The sequence below is a fragment of the Tamandua tetradactyla genome, chromosome 3 (assembly GCF_023851605.1).
Source record: "Tamandua tetradactyla isolate mTamTet1 chromosome 3, mTamTet1.pri, whole genome shotgun sequence".
NCBI lineage: Eukaryota > Metazoa > Chordata > Mammalia > Pilosa > Myrmecophagidae > Tamandua > Tamandua tetradactyla.
Window position 1 is genome coordinate 205,043,319 of NC_135329.1, and position 18,006 is coordinate 205,061,324.

The window sequence follows — 18,006 nt, forward strand, 5'->3', positions numbered from 1 at the left end:
TAAAGGTAAATGTATGAAACTACCAAACTGTAATCCAATAGCCTTGCCTCTTGAATATGATTGAACAATTATAGAGTTTTTAAGGTTTGGCCATGTGATTATGAAAACTTTGTGACTTATACTCCTTTTTTCTAGTGTATGGACAGATGAGTAAGAAAAAATCCAAAAAAATAAACAAATAAGAGGGAGGGGTATGGGATGTTTTGAGCATACTTTTTCACTTTTATTATTTTAATTTTTTTGGCATAATAAAAATGTTCAAAAATCAATTATAATGATGAGTACACAGCTATATGATGACACTATGAGCTGATCATACAATTGGGATGAGTATATGGCATGTGAATTTATAATATAACTCAACAAAATTGCATTTACAAATACCTCAAAAATGAATAGCAAATAAAGCTTATTTATTATTGGTTTAGTGGACTAATTTAAAATAACCTGGAGGGCTTTATGAGGAATGGAATTGAAAAGGATGTGGGCCTTTCCCCAGAATGGGATTCAGAAAGTTCTAGTTTCCAATTGAACGCATCCTAGCTGTTACCTTATCCAAAGTATGATATCTCGCCGAACCTGAGTTTCCTCATCACTAAAGTAAATCATATTTCTGTCGTGGGAGCCTTCTGAGGAGCATAGGAGTTAAGATAAATGAAAGTGCTTTGTGATCACTAGAATAGTGTAGGAAGGCAAGGTATAGAGCATTACCAAATAATAACACAAATTTGAATCACCCCTCTGAGGGGAATTAGGATCCTTACCTCCAAAAGTCTTTATTAGCTGAAGATACCATGTATTTACCATGTATTACCAAATTGCTCACCAGTCATCCCTAGTGAAAGTCCTGGCCACTGCTGGCCAAGCCAATGGCTTAACACACTATTTGACAAGGTTGCATGTCCTACAAAAATGCCAGCAAATGTTTTGGGAATAAATGACCCCATGTGCACTTGGCGACGCAACTGTACTCAGAGAGGAAAACGGCATTTTTGTGAGTGTAAAAAAAAAATGGATGTTGGCTGAGTCATCCCTTCCTTTCTTAGAAATATATACAAGGATAGTGGAGGGATATTGAAAATTGGTAAAGTCCAACTAGAGAGAAATGCCATTTCAATCAGAAGAGTTCGGTAGTAATTCTTACTTGAAACTATCTCTTCAGCAGACACCTGTGTTTCTGCTTTTGGAGCCTTTATATTTGTCACTGATTTCATGAAGGGCATTGCTCAAGAGGCAGAGCTTCCAAAGCTACCTGCCCTGCTTGATTAATGGGGCCATTCTGAGAAATTATGGCCTGAAGGAGACATTTTTAACCAGCCCTTCAAAAGGAACCACTCAGTGTTTATCTTCTAGGACTTTTGGTTCTCCAAGCATGTACATGGGATTTTAAAATAGCAATCATCTGCAAAATGCTCAGGAAGATACTCCTCTGAAATACAAGTACTATACTAAATAACTGCTACCATCTCAGATAAGGGGTGACAATTAAAAATAAATTGAGCATTTGAAAATAGAGTGGAAGATTTTTACACCCAGTGTGGAATGGATTATTTGTGAACAGATTCGAAAATATTTCTAGAAAGAATTCTCCTATTTACTCAAGTTGATCTCTTTTGTCCCATGCAGGCTTTCACTACTTAAGAAAGGAAAGACATGTAAAATAGGAAATTCTCCAGCTTTATTAACTCAAACATATTTTTATTAAAGACTGAATGCATTTATGCTGAAGAATAGTTTACATATATTGTAAAGCAACAAGCATATCTTCAAGAGGCAAGTCTTCCTCAACATGACACCATGCTTATTCTACATGCCTTAAAATTGGACCCACACGCAGGGGTACATGTACACACATACACACACACGCATACACATACAAATGCATACACGGACAGACAGATACACCAAAACATGGATGCCATCACTCTCTGTATTCAATTAGCTCTCATTTAAGGCGTCTGGAAGGTGTCCAGTGCCCCTACTATAACCAGGATTAAAAACAGACTTTGATAAAGAAGGGACATTATCTGGAAAACCAGTCATCTGCTCTCAGCCTTAAATATATTTTACCAAACAGTTTTAATTTTCATCAACGACTCCGCAATTATGACATTTAAAGATCTCAGGCTTTTTTAGTAAGAACTTCTCATCAGCAATAATGAACAAACTGGCAACTCTGACCCTAACATATCACTGATTTTAAGATAACAGGATCAGATTTTTCTTTAGATGAAGATGGCTTAGACAAACTTAGACAAGTTACAAGTTGATATAAGCGATTCCTTAGTTGAGTGCAATGTTGACTGATGGGCAAGGCTTCCTTGGTTCCAAGGTTTCAAATCACATCAGATTTGAAGTTTGCCATGAAGGAGTCTTCAGACAGGACCATCAACTAAATAAATTTCTATAATTCAGGGTTGGAAGAAAGACAACAGTGTACATGGAGCTCATTCACTGGTTGATAATGCATTCTCTTTCTCTTGGATTTCTGTTATTATGGCTGTTGCTTTAAAATCATGGGATTTTTAATTTCATTTGCTTGGCTATTTTCTTCCCTTTTGGTGTTCTGCAGTATACATCAAGAATCCATCCCCACAGGGATGTTGGCATGGGTTGGAAGGGGAAGAGGGAGTAGACAGGGCAGGAGGAGGGAAAGGAATATTAGTAGCTGCAAGTGTCCTAAGAAAATAGATGAAGTGAATACAATAAAAGGGTACTACTTGATATATTTGTGTAAATGAAAGCAATATCTTTAACTGTGAATTAACTGCCAACTATCAGGTTGTTAGTTGTAAAGCTTAATAATGGCTGTGCTGATTCACATACTGAGGAGAGAATCTGAACCACACCATGGGACAGGAGCCTTCGGAATCATCCTGAGATGTCCTTTCAGCCCTGTGGCCTCCATACCACGTCGGCTGCCCCCTTCCCCAGCCCCCATTCCCCACCAGGGATCCTTAGGTGTGTCTAACATTCTTGTTGGGTTTCGTAAGGCAAATCGGAATGATCCATCAAATAAGAGCCACCGAGTAATAGCCTGAGAATGGTACAAACTGGCATGGAGATTTCCCATGGGGAGGTATTGAGAAATAAGAGGGAAAAAAAAGAAAAAAAGAAGAGAACCTTCCTCTCCACCCAAATTCCCGCCCTCCTCATAGTCACAGCGCAGCAGATTTCAATGTCACATAATTACTTTAATGATACATTTCCTTAGATTTAGAATTGCTCTTCTGAATTTAAAAAGCTTGGTGGGCCAATGGTTCAGCAGTCGTTTCATCGCAAATTTGAATCATTGCTTATTCATCTATCATCGTGAATTCCTTGACCATTTTCTGCCTTTGCTGAAGCATCCCCAGTTCATTCAGCCGTCGTCAGATTCCAACTCCTGGGAAACTTCTTCGGAGGAGCTGTTCCTGTGGATCCGGCCGTCACTCTTCATGCTATGGAAAGTCTTCTTGAAGGCCTCCATCATGGCGTGCGCCAGCTTCTTGGCCTCGAGCTTGCTCTCGCACTCCACAGCATGGCAGTCCATCTGGTAGGACAGGTCATCGTTGATCTCCCGGTAGACCCAGGCAAAGATGTTGGGGCTCACGTTGTGGTCGGCGGTGCAATAGGCAATGCGGGCCACCTGGAAGGTATCCATGTGCACCGTGGCCTCGCCTTTGTGGTCGAGGTGGTGGAGCCACACTTGGAAGGGTCGGATCTCCAGGAGAGCATCGGCCGGAAAGACGTCTTCTCGGGCTAGCGTGTGTTTCTTCCAAAGCTCGATGACGGGCTTTTCCGTGCAGCCTGACGAGAACTGCAGGCCCGAGGTGGAGACCTTACCCAGGTATGTAACCTGCAGGGGGGGAGGGAAGAAGAAAGAGAGAGATGTCACAGTAGGCTCTTGGCTCTAGCTCATTGGGTGGTGATGCTCTTAAACACTCCTGGTGTCACTGTGGGAAGGTGGAAAGGCTTCTTTCTCGCTCCCTCAAAGAATAACTGGCATCAGAATTTCTATCACTTTACTCCACAAAGCTGCCCACTGGCAAATGTATTGAAATCTTTTGAATAGATTTGGATTTTACAAAACCTATTTCTAGAGAACGACATTCCCTCTCACCCTCCTCCTTCTTAAAATCAAATTAGAATGGTTCATTGTGATCTTCTACATAATTTAGCATTTCTCTAAAATCAAAAAGTCACTTAAATTTTATTTTCAACTAAATGCACTCAGAATTTAATGACATTAAATTTCTCAAGACTCTAAAAGGAAGCAAAAGGATTTTGCATCTGGGACAACAAAATTTTTATTAATTTTATCTCTAGCCTGATTCTCTTTTCAAATCTCTTAGTGTTTGTTTTCACTTAGGTTGCTGACTTCTAGCAAATGCCAAGGAGATGCAAAATCTGTTCAAATTAAATTTGAGCCTAAACCATGATATTTTCTTTCCAAAGATATTTAAACAAAAATACAACAATGGCCAGATGTTCTACACCCTAAATAATTTTTGATCTGATGGCCTTCTGTCATGCTGATAAAAAAGTAAAAAGTCTAAAAGTGGATTCAGACTAGAATGCTATCTTATTAAATAGCTACATGAGCAGAAATTAAAGAACACATTACCTACTCTTTTAAGAAAAATAATGCCAAATGGCTAACATGTTTTTTTTCCACAAATATATTAATGATGAACCAAGAATGAATTTGCTTTTTTTTCTTAATTTATCAAAATGGACAGAACTGTCATGTTACCTGTGCACCATTTGATCACAGAAATTACGCAAATGCATAAAACCAAGAAACAGTTTAAGAAATAACACAATACAGTACACAATTAGCTCAAAATTAGTGGCACAAATATAAATGCTATAAGTTTGAAGAGGAAGAGATGAAGATGCTCATGGAAGTGGTGAGAAGTGTGATAGGACATGTGGTCACAATGATTCCAAATTGATTTTTATTTATAGTAGTACTAGAATGGCCACTACAAAACATTGAAAACACAGGAGTTAAATACTATTGCTTTTTTTCATATATTAGCACTTTATCTCAAGTAAGAATGAATTGAGAAAGCTAAAGATCTGTGGCTCCTTGATGAAAATGTTCTCAAATCAACTGCAATGATGGTTGCACAGCTATGTGAATATACTAAATACCGCTGAAGAGTATATTTAAATGGGTGAATTGTATGGTACATGGATTATATCTCAATATAAGCTTTTAAAAACAGAGTGAATAGAATAATCCCTTGACAAAGAAAACCTCTTAGTAAAGATCAAGAACTTCACACTCTAGAAACATTTATTGGGAACCTACAGTACACCAAGACAATATGCCAATTGGCATGGGAGGGTGTGGGGGTGGTGAATGTGGCACAGGCTTTGAGGTAGGAGAAGCTGAGATTTAAATCCCTGCCCCACAGTTCACCACGGAGTGGTTCTGGACAAAGTTTTAGCCATTGGCACAGGCACACACACAAGGTAGGCTCTGAAGAGGGTAGGTGAGTGATATGACAAGGACCTCAGCATTCAGCAAAGAGAGCAATGCCTCCCTGCTAAGAGTAGGGTTTGGGGAGAAGGGTCATTGGATTACAAGGCATCATGGCTTCAAAAGCCAGATAGGAACCCAGCAAGTCATGGTGAGAAAGAGGAGAAGGGAGCAGTAGAGACAAGGGCTGCAGCAGGGAAGCCCCCAAGTTACTTGGGCGAACAGTCCACTCTGGACTGACAACACATAAGTTGAAGCCTAAGACAGCCCTAAAGGAGAGGCAGAAAGTCCATGCCCAGTGGATAATAAGGGCTGAACTCTGGGGCACAGCTCCGCATGGTAGACTGAGCCAGGAGGGACTTCTCTGCTCTTGATGGAGAGCCTGGATCAGCCTGGATGGGCTTGAGGCCATGGGCTTGAGGCCTCATGCCAGGAAAAAGATGGAAGAGGAGGGCTGATTAATGGCAGGCTGCTCAGCCAGGAAGCTCTTGCGACAGCACAGCCAGGAGACAAGGATGGTTTGAGTTAGGAGTGGAGGCAGTGTGAAAGGATAGGAGACAGATGGGAACAACGTCACAGAGGTAAAATCAACAGTATTTGGCAATAGACCAAGGAGGAACATGACTCAAACACTGCAAGCTTCTCTAGTCTCGAAGGAGAGCAATATGGAACATTTTACTGTCCCTCTAGATTGGTGACAGATAATAAAGATGGTTTTGAAAGAAGACACGCACAATACGGGGGTTCTTGAATAAGACTTCCTCATAATGTGCTTTCTGTTATGGTACTTTAACACAACTGAATTGTTTTAAACAGCTTTATTTATATATATATATATACACACACAAGCACACATATACATATATATATATATTTTTTTTTACTATGGTGAAATGCACATAACATAAAATTAGCTGTTTTCAAGTATACAATTCAGGGTCATTTAGTACACTCACAATGTTGTGTAACAATCATCTCCCTTTAGTTCCAAAATATTTGTCAGCCTCAAAAGAAACCCCATTAACCAGTCACTCCTCATTTCCCCCCATTAACCCACCCCTATCAGACCACTAATCTGCCATCTTTAGCTATGGAGTTGCCTCCTCTGGGCATTTCATATAAATGAAATCACATAATATGTGACCTTTGGTGTCTGCCTCCTTCCACTTAGCACAGCGTCTTCGAGGTTCATCAGGCTGTAGCATGCATCGGTGCTTCACTGCTTTTGGTGACTCCTCTACTTTTGAAAATTTAAAAGCATATGGGGAAACTTGTTCCAGTGCCTGAAGTGAAAGTATATCCTTTCTTACTATCCACCCAAACTGAAAATAATAGTACTAATATTTGATAGAAAAATCCTTCATGGGGAGAGAAACTCCTGTGTTTTGCTACAAGTTCACACATTTAAAGTTTTTTAAAAATTATACAGGGACTTATATTGAAATATAATAAAGGAGGAGTTTTAAAATCTTATTTGGAAAATGAAGATGATTTGCACCGAGGGAAAGCAATTTCATAGCAGTAAATTTCTGAAAACTAAGAAAAAATGTGTTTTTCTCCTAAAATATTTATTATTTTAAAACTAAAGATTTTATAGGAAATATAAAGCTTTATTTGAGAGAATAGAGCAGAGACTAGTATCTCCAAGAGTTTAATAAGAAAACAATTAAAACTTCTTAATATTATGTATACATTAAAAAACAATTTTAAAATGCTGAGGTACAACATAATGCATAGATGTACTCTCTTGGTATAAAAAAGTTATGAAAGTGGCCTTTATTTAATAGCCCGGTTTCACTAATAATATCTGATTAGTGCATAAACATAAAGTGTAAGGCTACACATCCCTATTTGATATCCACATCCTCATGGACATTCAATAGTAATAAATAATATTCACATTACATTTGATGGGAAAGGCATTTTTGTACCCATTATGTAATTTCAGTCCTTTGACAACATTATGGGTCAGGATTGAGCATTACTTTCCAATTTTTAAAGACAAGACCCACAGGGACAGACAGGAGATATGTAACCAGGATAATTTGTGCTAAAAAGTGGCAGCGTGGGGGTACAAATATCATACAGCAAAGTGTGTGATTTCAGCAATATTTTGATGACTTGTAAGGAAAAGGGCGTAGTGGAGATAGCCTGAAAAGAAACGTATTAAATTCTTCAACCATTTTGCACTTTCCGTTAGATTTCATTTCCTAACCATTGATTAATGATTCCCATATTTATACTATGAGAAAAACTGTGCTTTCCATGGGCAGCCCCCAGGCAGTGAGTCCACCCAAAGAAGGATCTTCTTCTCCATGCCAATATATGCCCTGCAATTTTTTTAAAAATGCATTTCTTGTTTCAAATCTATAGAAAGATTCAGAAACTTTTTACAATTATCAGGCAAAATGGAGCACAAACATTGTAGAAAATGTTAGTTTTTTCAAAAAGCAAAAATGTATAATGTTTTACACAAAATCAAAGAAAATAAAAGTTTTAATCTAAATAATTAAAGTATAAGACCTGTATAAGACCTTTGGCATCTTTCCAGTAGATTGTTTTGTAAAAAGAGAAACACAAACATATTCTACCAGCACTAACTAATCCTGAATATTCCATTAGCTTCCTCTTGCAAAGTGCTACCAAGTTTACATCAGAAGAGTTAAAAGTGGATTCTGTGTCTTCTACTCTCTACTGCAAGATGACACCAAATGTCCCCAGGGAGCATCTACAATTCACATCTGCCCTCCACAGGGATTTGCCACAGAAGCCAGAGAGGACAGACAAGCCCATCCTACTAGCACAGATTAGCAAACATGCATCTTAAATTCCAGAGAATGGCCAACTCCCTAGAGATAGGAGCTCCCTCTCTGTGAAAGGGCAGAAGGTCCAGTCCAGGTCTTGCAAGGCTCCTGGCTGAGACTTCTTTTGGATTAAAATGAGCTGACCTGGTTTAAACCTTCCTAAATAGTCCCAGCAATGAACTCATTTTTTGTTCTTTGATGGTCTGGCCAGCACAAAACATGAGTCAGAGGGTCTCATGTATGCCACATAGTGAACCCTGAGAGGACGATTAACCTCTTCCTCTTTTTTTGGTTTCCTTTCTAGATTTGATAAAGTTGTCTGAACTATCAACGAGGTGACACAAATTCAAAGAAGTGTTCAAAAGTTGGCACTTCTTAAAGAAACATAGAAAAAGAATTATTGGGGTAGAATTTCTCTAGAAATGGAAAGCAAAAGATAAAATGAAGGACCAAGACTGCCTTCCCTTAGAATGACAACTTTAGATCAGCCTTCCATCATGCATAATTGCCCATATTCCAAAATCCTGACCTGTGTCTGTGCATTTTCTCCCCTCATAAAGCAAGTATTTACCTCCTGCCAGGATCTTTCCTAATTCTTCCTAAGTTCTCCTGAGTTTGATGCTAACCCATATTGCTGACTATAAATCACTGAAAAACATTACTCAAGTTGGGGGGAAAAAAAAAACTAAAACAAAATGAATAAAATCCCTCTTCATTTTATTTTATTTTGTTCAATATAGTTTAAGAGAAATGTAACTTACAGTGCTGCTTTTCAAGGGAAATAGAATAAAAGCTTTTTTTTTTTAAATTGTCTCAACAAAAACTCAGACGTGCTGTGCATGCCTCTGAGCCCCGTGTGTACATAGGACCACAGAGGACATGTGTTTCTATTAAACAGAAACTCTGCAATATAGGGCCTATCCCCGAATCTTTACCTCTCAACATTGGTACAGGGATTTACTCTAAAAGGGACAAAAAGTCCCTTCTTATCATTGTCTGCCTCATGTGGGAAACTTTAACTTTTTATATTGTTACATAACATATACACAAAGCAAAGAAAGAAAAAAGCAGTAATTTTCAAAGCACTCTTCAGCAAGTAGTTACAGGACAGATCCCAGAGCTTGTCATGGGCTACCATTCCATCATCTCAGATTTTTCCTTCTAGTCTCCAGTGTTCTGGATGATATTTTCATCATCATAATTGGCTTTTTTTTCTTTTTTTGTGAAAAATAACATATATACAAAAAAGCAATAAATTTCAAAGCACAGCACTATGATTAGTTATAGAACAGATTTCAGAGCTTGGTATGGGTTACAATTCCACAATTTTAGGTTCTTACTTCTATCTGCTCTAAGATATTGGAAACTAGAAGGAAAAATATCAATTTAATGATTCAGCAATCGTATTCGTTTGTTTCCTATCTTCTCTGTATAATTCCACCATCACCTTTGATCTTTCTCCCACTCTTTAGGTGTATTTGGGCCATGCCAATTCTAACTTTTTCATGTTGGAAGAGCTGTCGATGATAAGGGTTAAGGAGATGAACTAGTTGATATTCTGGAGAAGCTGAGCCCTCTAGGTTTCAGGACTTACCTGGTCCAGGGACCCATCTAGAGGTTATAAGTTTCTGGAAAGTTACCCCAGTACATGGAACCTTTGTAGAATCTTACATAATACCCTGTGTTCCTTAGGATTGGCTGGAATGGTTTTGGTTGGGGTTTGACAAGTTATGATAGGTAGCAATGCCTAGCTGAAGCTTATGTAAGAGTGACCTCCAGAGTAGCCTCTTGACTCTATTTGAACTCTCTCAGTCACTGATACCTTCTTTGTTGCACTTCTTTTTCCTCTTTAGGTCAGGACATCATTGCTGACCCCCATAGTGCCAGGGCCAGACTCATCCCTGGGAATCATATCCCATGCGGCCAGGAAGCCTTTCATCCCTGGATGTCATGTCCCTTGTAGGGGGGAGAGCAATGATTTCACTTGCAGAGTTGAGTGGGAAACTTTTTGTATATCCTTCTGTGAGCACTTTCTCTCTATTTATGAGAACACAGGACTCGATGTGCAAGATTGTTTTCTCTTTGGAGGTTTCATCACCAACATACCTGAGCACTGATGGCAAGTCTGGTTAATGAGGATACTGTTATCCTGCCTGTCTATGGAGGAGGGGGATGCTTCTAGATGAATAAATTTCTTCCCAGACCGTTCCTTAAGAGCCACAAACTTCATGAACCACAAAGTGGACAGGAAAGACCAAGTCAGTGATTTGGTGTCCCTCTATTTGTCCAAAATAGCAGATCTTTTTTAGTTGTCATCACCCAGGGTTTTGGAACAGAGGGACTTGGAAAATGACAAGAGGAGTCCTCAGGAGGAGTAACAACTAGTTGGGTATGATCTGTAAATACCAGCATCTTTTCCATGGCTGTAGAAACAGGCATTGGGCAAGAAACAGAAATGAATCATTATGAGAGAAATAAACAAAACTGAGCAAAAAAATGAAAGTTTTTCCCCATGTGTCATTCATGGCATAAAAGGATGCCCCAAATACAGAAGTTTGTCAAGTGTATAAGTTGGGCTTTGCCCAACCCGCAGCTGAAACAATTATTTGAGAATATTCACTGCATGTGAAAATACAGAGGTTGTAGAGCCAACTTGTCAGAGCCTGTCAGAGTGTCGACGACATCAACAGCCTCAAATCAGGAGAGGCCAGTGTCCTCAGATTCTCTCCTTCCAACCTATGAGATTTTCAACTGCATGGCCAGCTCTTTATTCATGAATCACTCTTCCCTGCTCATCCATGGCAAAACAGACCTTGGTTTCTTAACATGCATCCTTGTGGCTAAGCCAGCATTGCTCCTTTTCTTGGTAGCCAGTCACTATTTCTCTCTGGCCTGAAAAAAAAATCCCTGCCAGAATCCTGACTTGCTCAACTGTAGACAGGAGAGTAGGATGGAACAGAGGTCCCTAAGCAAGGATATGAGATGGCGTGGATTGTTACTTAAGAACCTAAACACCTGGTTTCCACTGGATCTTCAACTTTCCAAGCTAGATAAACAAGCTCAGCTTTGGTCCAGCTTACTACAAGGATATCTTAAAGATGACATGTCAAAAACAAAGACTCTCCAGAAGCTTTGCTATTCTTTCATGGTCTGTAAGAAGTTTCTTTAACCCAGTTGATGTACAATGACATCCTATGAACACAGGACAGAGAAAACTTAACTGGGAATTCTAATAATCTTTGGGGTACAAGGCAGAAGATGAGAGAAAGAAGAGCCACTCCTCATGCTAGGCCAAACACCAGAAGTCAAGCTCTTCTTCTTTAAATGTGAATCCCACCCACCTCTTTCAAAGCAAGGGAAAATGGTGAGATATAGGGATTTCTGTCCCCAGCCCAAATCCACTTCTTCCCTGATGGCCACAGAGGAACAAGAATCTACAAGCTTCTTTAAAAAGTGAGGACATATCGATGTGCTAATTATTTTAAAAACCCACAACATAAATTCCATCTTGCTAATTAGGACCATAAACTTGTATTACGTGCTTTACACCATGGAGAAAGTATTAAAGGATAAATGCTGTACACAGTGAAGTCTATGAAGGGATTGTCAGCAAAATAATAAATTCAGGGAGATCTAGAGAAATGGGGAGGAAAAGCAGAAAGGGAGGTGCTGAAACCGATCCAACATTGGCTGATCCTTGCATGGGGTCAATGATGACAGCACCCAAGGATGGCAGCTGCTAAACTGACCGAAAGCTCGCTCTGTACCAGGTTACTGGTATACGCTGTATCAGGCTGCTCCATTCTGAGCTAAGTACTTTAAATAGCTCATGAATCCTCATAATAATTTAGGTGCTTTAATAATCCATGTTCTCTAGCCGCAGGTCTGGGGAGAGCCTAAGCAACTTGCCCAAGGCCACAGAATGGACAGGACTTAAACCCAGGTGATCAAAACCAGAACCCTACTTGTATTTGCTACATTCCAGCTACCTTTTCCAAGGCTGCTTCCTTCAGACTTAGGTCAAACTTGCGACAGTTTCCTGAATGGCCTCCTCTGGAACTTCCTGCCCAGTGTCAGCATCACCACCACTGGACTTAGAGGTAATCCATAAAAATAGCAAGAAAGAGTGGTGGGCTGTGAACTGTTTGCAATATTTCCAAAGGGTTGCAAAGTTATTTTCTGGCAGGATCTCTGAATCTTATTGCAAACAGCGTATTCACATTTACGTAATAAATGCAAGTTGTTGGGCAAATGAAATTGTTGAAAGCATAGGGCCCATGAGGGAAAATGAGGACCTGTTAGTGGTGACAGTGGAAACAAATGATCAAAATCAGGCAACTCACTTTCCATTGAGAGGTCAGTGGCTGCCCCCGGGCTCAGGAGTGACAGGCAGTTCTTAAATCTGGTCTCCCAACTCTGAAAAATGTTCTTCTAACTCAACATGAGAGTCTCTGATGTAACTTATATAATGAGTTATGCCATCAGATATGTTGAAATAATGAACTCCCTAGAAAGTTAACCAATTACTGGATTGACAAAAGAATCCACAGGAAAAAAAACTTCTCAAGTATGTTTCTACTGCATAAAATAAGGCACCTGTCATTGGTTCATACTCCACAAATCTCAAGAAGCACGTCTGAAATCAGCTTCAGAGTGGGGAAATCAGCTACACTCCTTACACGTTCTCCACTCTAACACTATCTTTACACTTGTGTGTCACCCAAATCTGAAGCACAAGTCAGTTGCTGGGTTGATACATGTTCAAGCCAGGCCTCCACAGACCAGGAAATGCTGGAGAAGTCTTGATAAATGGTTTACAAGGCAAGTAGCTTAGATCCAAAATCTAATCACATGACTTTAAAAACACAGATGCTATAAAAGGCAAATTGAAGTGATAAACCTTGGGCTTGAGTCACCTATTTTTGCAAAAGTATTTATTATGTACCTACAAGAAACCTGATACTGTTGTGGATACTAGGACATTGTAGTGAGCAAAACTGACAAAATACACTGCCTTCTTGGGGCTTGCATTCCAAGTACCGGGATGATTATTTAGCACAAGGTTTGTACAACTCAGCAATACACAGGTAAGGTGGCCTTACTGAGAACATTTCAGTGAACCTGGGAAATTTCTCAACTAAAGATTCCCATTTTGGAATCTGATTTTTGCATCAAACTTTAAACAATGAAGGCTTATTAATTTTTACATTCCCAGTAGCTTGACTTCCTGAGAGGAGGCTGGAGTAGACGCCCAGGTCTTCCAGGGGTCTGGAAGAACACCCTGCGGGGGGCGGAAAGGTGGGGAAGGGGCTGGGGGGAAACAGGAGCAGCCCACACAAGGCACCTTTGCCTCCCAGCCAACCAGAGTGGCAACAGGAGCGTCTCCAGTGACCACATGTGCCCTGGTGACAGGACAGGGTGGGGCACCTGGCTTCACACGACACCTGTGTTCTCACTTCAGGATCTGCCAGGCCCATCAAACTGTTATTCCCCAGTAAAAATCTTGTAGTGAAATTATAAGTTCATTTAGGCTGCCCAGCATCTATTTTACTTTTCTTTGGTCTCTTCTTTCTTTGTTTCAGAGACCTGATCAGCACTTCTACAGTGCTTGAACTCAAACTACTAATAATTATACTGCAATCCATTCCTGATTACTGAAGGTGGAAGCACCAGAATTGTGGGCTTTTTAAAAGCTAAAAGGGCACGGTTCAGAATAGCCTCACACCACTCCCTTGTGGCAGAGGTGATAATTCCAGTACTCAGAGAGATGGGGACACACACGCCCCATACACTCAGCTTGTCCCAGGAAGGGCAAGATGTGCCCATCCAAGGCCATAGCTTTTCCACTCCCCCACTCTCTTAGCCTAAGAATGATCCGGACATTTTATTTTTTCATTCTTAAGTCAGCTGCCTTCTCTCCAGCTATTTCTTCAAGTGTTGGCACTGTGACCAAGGCCTGGTCAGAATCCATGAACAGGCCATAGATATTCTACCAGGGCCTGTTAAATATTCTGAAAGGGATTTGGGGTCAGATGCAGTGAAACTGTCCTTCACCTGAGATATCCCTGCATAGCCTGGGGGTTTAAATTATGATTCCAGCATCCACAATTGAAAGAAGGAAGCATTTCACATAGTTAATTTTCAAATATCGTATTTCTAAAGAGCTTGAAACGGTGCTTTACAAAGCAAACAATCCCTACTTCCAAGAATAGTTCCATACAGCCAATATTAAACATGTGCTAAGTTAGGCCCAGCCCTGCCCAGTATGGGTCATGTACCAACATACCAGACACTAAGTGATGCTGAGCTGTTCTTGGAGCCAAGAGCCAGGTGGGCAGGGCAGTCCCCTCAATAAAAGAAGTGGAGAGCCTTGAAAGGTCCACCCAAGGAAGGGACCTGGGGCTTCTGTGGGGTGCCCCAGGAATCCCAGGTGACTCTGCATCAAAGCTGGAGTTTTGTCCAGCGTAAGCCTTGGGTGCCATCCTGGGGGTCTGCATTTCAGTAGCTCTTCCCCATCTTCATCAGAGTCAGGGTGGACCTGGCTGTCCTGTGGCTAGACTGGTCTGAGGACTAATGGTGACTGTCACCTGTAAGGATGCCTCACAATGTCTTCTGCTTGGTGTTCACAGACAGGAAGGGAGGATGTGAGCCTGACTGCCCAGGGCAGACATGCCTCTGATTTGGTTAACAGCACGCTTTTGTTATTCCCAAAGGGGATGATCATGATCCAACAGCCTCCCTCTTAATATTTTTTAAAAATAGTTGCAACAATGCTGGCAGTAGAATGTAGATTTTCTAGAGTCCTTCTGGGGCATACATATATAAACGTGTGTGTGTGAGCGCATGTACATATATATGCATATGCATTTGTTTAGTGATTTTATTTATTTTAGTAGCTTTCTTAGGGTCACAAATACTGAGAGTATTTTTTATTGTTTAGCACCCTTTTCCAAATACATTGCATGCATTATATTGTCACTGGGAGGTATATTTTCTGTTTTAATATGTAAATGCATATTATTGGGGAGAAAGCAAATTGACTATGACCCAATATCCAAGAATAATTATGTGCTATTTTTGAAATTCTAACAAAGGGATGAATATTGCTTCAGCTGTTAAATTCAGCATGTGTCTCACAATTAGGTATTTAAATGACAGATTTATTTCTGTTATTCATATTATAACTTAGCTTCAACGATGCAGAGGGCTTTGCAACTTTGTTTTCCCATCTTTCACTTATCAAGCAGTCTCAGTGTGCAATCTGTCCCTTCAATTGGATCTTGGATTTGTGAAGCTTGGAAATATTGTCATTGTCACTGAGAAAGACAGAAGTGATTTATCTGCAAGGCATTGAAGTGTGCCCCTTGAAGACAAAGTCACTTAATAAAAATGACACCACATTGAAATATGCATTCTCACATCTGGCCCCTTCTGGTGAGCCGGGCCTAAGGATAGTAAAACCTGGTGCTGTTCCATCCAGTAGCACAAGAACAATTTATTTCATGACAAGTCTGATCTCTCTTTCTGCTTTCTAATCAGTACAGTATACTGAAAAGGGACAGAAATTCAGCAGAGCTCTCTAGACCCTAAAATATTTGCAATGAGAAAATTCTCTATATGATAAATACTAGCAAGCACACTTTTTGAGAGTTATCCTGACAAATGCACTCAAGGGACAAACACTGTGGCAGGTGAAAAATGCCACCAATTTTAGCCCTTGCAGCACTTTATCAATTCCTCTTCCTTAACACACTACACATTAGGAACAGACTAGAGAAGGCACTAAACACCTAGAAAGAATCATGCTGAGAACAACAATTGGTTGGAGGTAATGAAATAAACACCCCCAATCTATTGACTACAAGTCTAGAACTCTTAATGGATGGCAAGTAGATGTTTGAGACAAAAGGAAGGGCTGACAGATCAAGGTTAACTCCAGTAACTCAGTCAGGACATTCCTATATGCTTTTGACTGCCAGGAAACATCTGGACCTGGGAAGAAGTGAATCTAAAAGAAATAAAAGATTCTCTGAGGGATGTGCAAGTATAAAACTACCCTCAAATAAATGAAAGTCTATGCAACATGAAATGTTATGGTTGATTTATAGACGAAGAACAGCCACCTTCATGGCTAGACAAAGCTATAAAAAATAAACACAGAAGATTCATAAAAAGAAAAGACAAAAATGACATCAGCTATGTAGAGAGGAAAGGATGAAGAGATGAACAGCAGAGGCACAGCTTGTATTAGAACTCCAATCACACAGACCCAACGCAGCCTGTGTGCATGTCTCCACACAACTAGACTGTGTTCTTGTGTTCAGATGCTGTATTAGGCACTGCTGATTCTCCAGTGCCTGACCCAGCATTTGGGAGAACTTGATACCCAATAAACAATTTTTTTTTAAATGGATGAATGAAAAAATTACAACAAAAAGGATCCAGAGGATGCTGGAATGGTAAGAAGAGCTTCACAGACATTGCATGGCAGTGCGATAGCAAATAGTTCAAGGTTGTCTATGAGCATCAGCAGCACAGTGCCTGGCCCAGTTCCTTTCCTGTACACCATCTACAATGTCCCTGTGGTCTCAGAGGGCAGCTGATAGAGACTCAAGCTAAGGGTTCTTCAATCAACAGCTTGAGATGGCGTGCGGTCAAAGATGAACCAACCACAGTGGCCCAGCAATACTTTAGCTAATATTACTCTTAAGGAAGAAATGGACATCGGTCAGTGCCAGGAAAAGCATGTACATGGGAAACCCTTGATGGATAGAGGCAATCTTAGTTTATTTATGCCAGGGCTCTTCACACTGGAGTATACGCACCCATGGGAATCCTCAGAGAGTTTTCAAGGGGTGTAGGGAAATGCATAGTTATAAAAATAAACAATTTCATATCCCAAATCTCTATATGGACTCCTGTGATTGACCTGAAAAACAGCATCAAACTGGGACACCTCTGCAATCTGTACTTCCCTTATTGATCTTCTCCCACTTTCTAACCCAAAGGCAAAGTTCTCATCCATCCTGGGTCCTGCTAGTGGTATATTACACTGACAAACCTCCTCGATGCCAAATAAAGCAATACATCCAAAACAAGAGTTTTATGTATTTCACTGTCTCCAAGATTTATTTTAAGGGCAGAGCGAGACATTAGAAATATGGTATTTTTTTTTACCATATTGTAGAGAATGAGAGATGACATTTTTTTTGTTTTTGTTTTTGTGCATGGGCAGGTACCGGGAATCGAACCTGGGTCTCCAGCATGGCAGGTAAGAACTGATGACACTTTTTCTAATGACCATTCCATTCCATTTCCCAAGAATTGTCACAGAGTATCTAAGAAAGTCTGATAAAAGCAAAGAGAATATTGATGAAAAATACTGATGGGTCAGCAACTGGGCATTTCCTGGAGAAAACAAAGAAACAAATGAACAAAACTCACATTAAGGCTTTCAGATGATTAAAAGATTTGTTCATAGCACACTGGAATAGCCAATCTATAGGAATCATTCTCTCTCTGCATGTCCATATTTCTCAATAATAAGAAAGAATTTGGTGAGTACTGTCATTCTATCATGTTGCAGACTGTAACTCAGCTGCATATTTTGCACTATTTCATAGAGAAAAAGGAGGCTAAAAGTTCTACATCTTTTTGTGATGATTAATAATATATCTCCCAATAACATGAACATTTATTTGAAGAAATGTAATTTCATGTTTTGTTAAACAT

The 18,006-nt window shown here is 40.0% G+C and overlaps 1 protein-coding gene across 8 annotated transcripts in view; it reads right to left on the reverse strand.

Annotated features, from left to right (window-relative positions):
* Nucleotides 1-201: 201 nt before the first annotated feature.
* PID1 (phosphotyrosine interaction domain containing 1) overlaps nucleotides 202-18,006 on the reverse strand; it is a 260,165-nt gene continuing 242,360 nt past the window's right edge. For all 8 annotated transcript variants that reach the window (XM_077155357.1, XM_077155353.1, XM_077155350.1 and 5 more), the window contains one exon: nucleotides 202-3,838. In XM_077155357.1, the coding sequence (XP_077011472.1) occupies nucleotides 3,362-3,838 (477 nt within the window). In that variant the 3' untranslated portion in view covers nucleotides 202-3,361. The remainder of the gene's footprint in view (nucleotides 3,839-18,006) is intronic.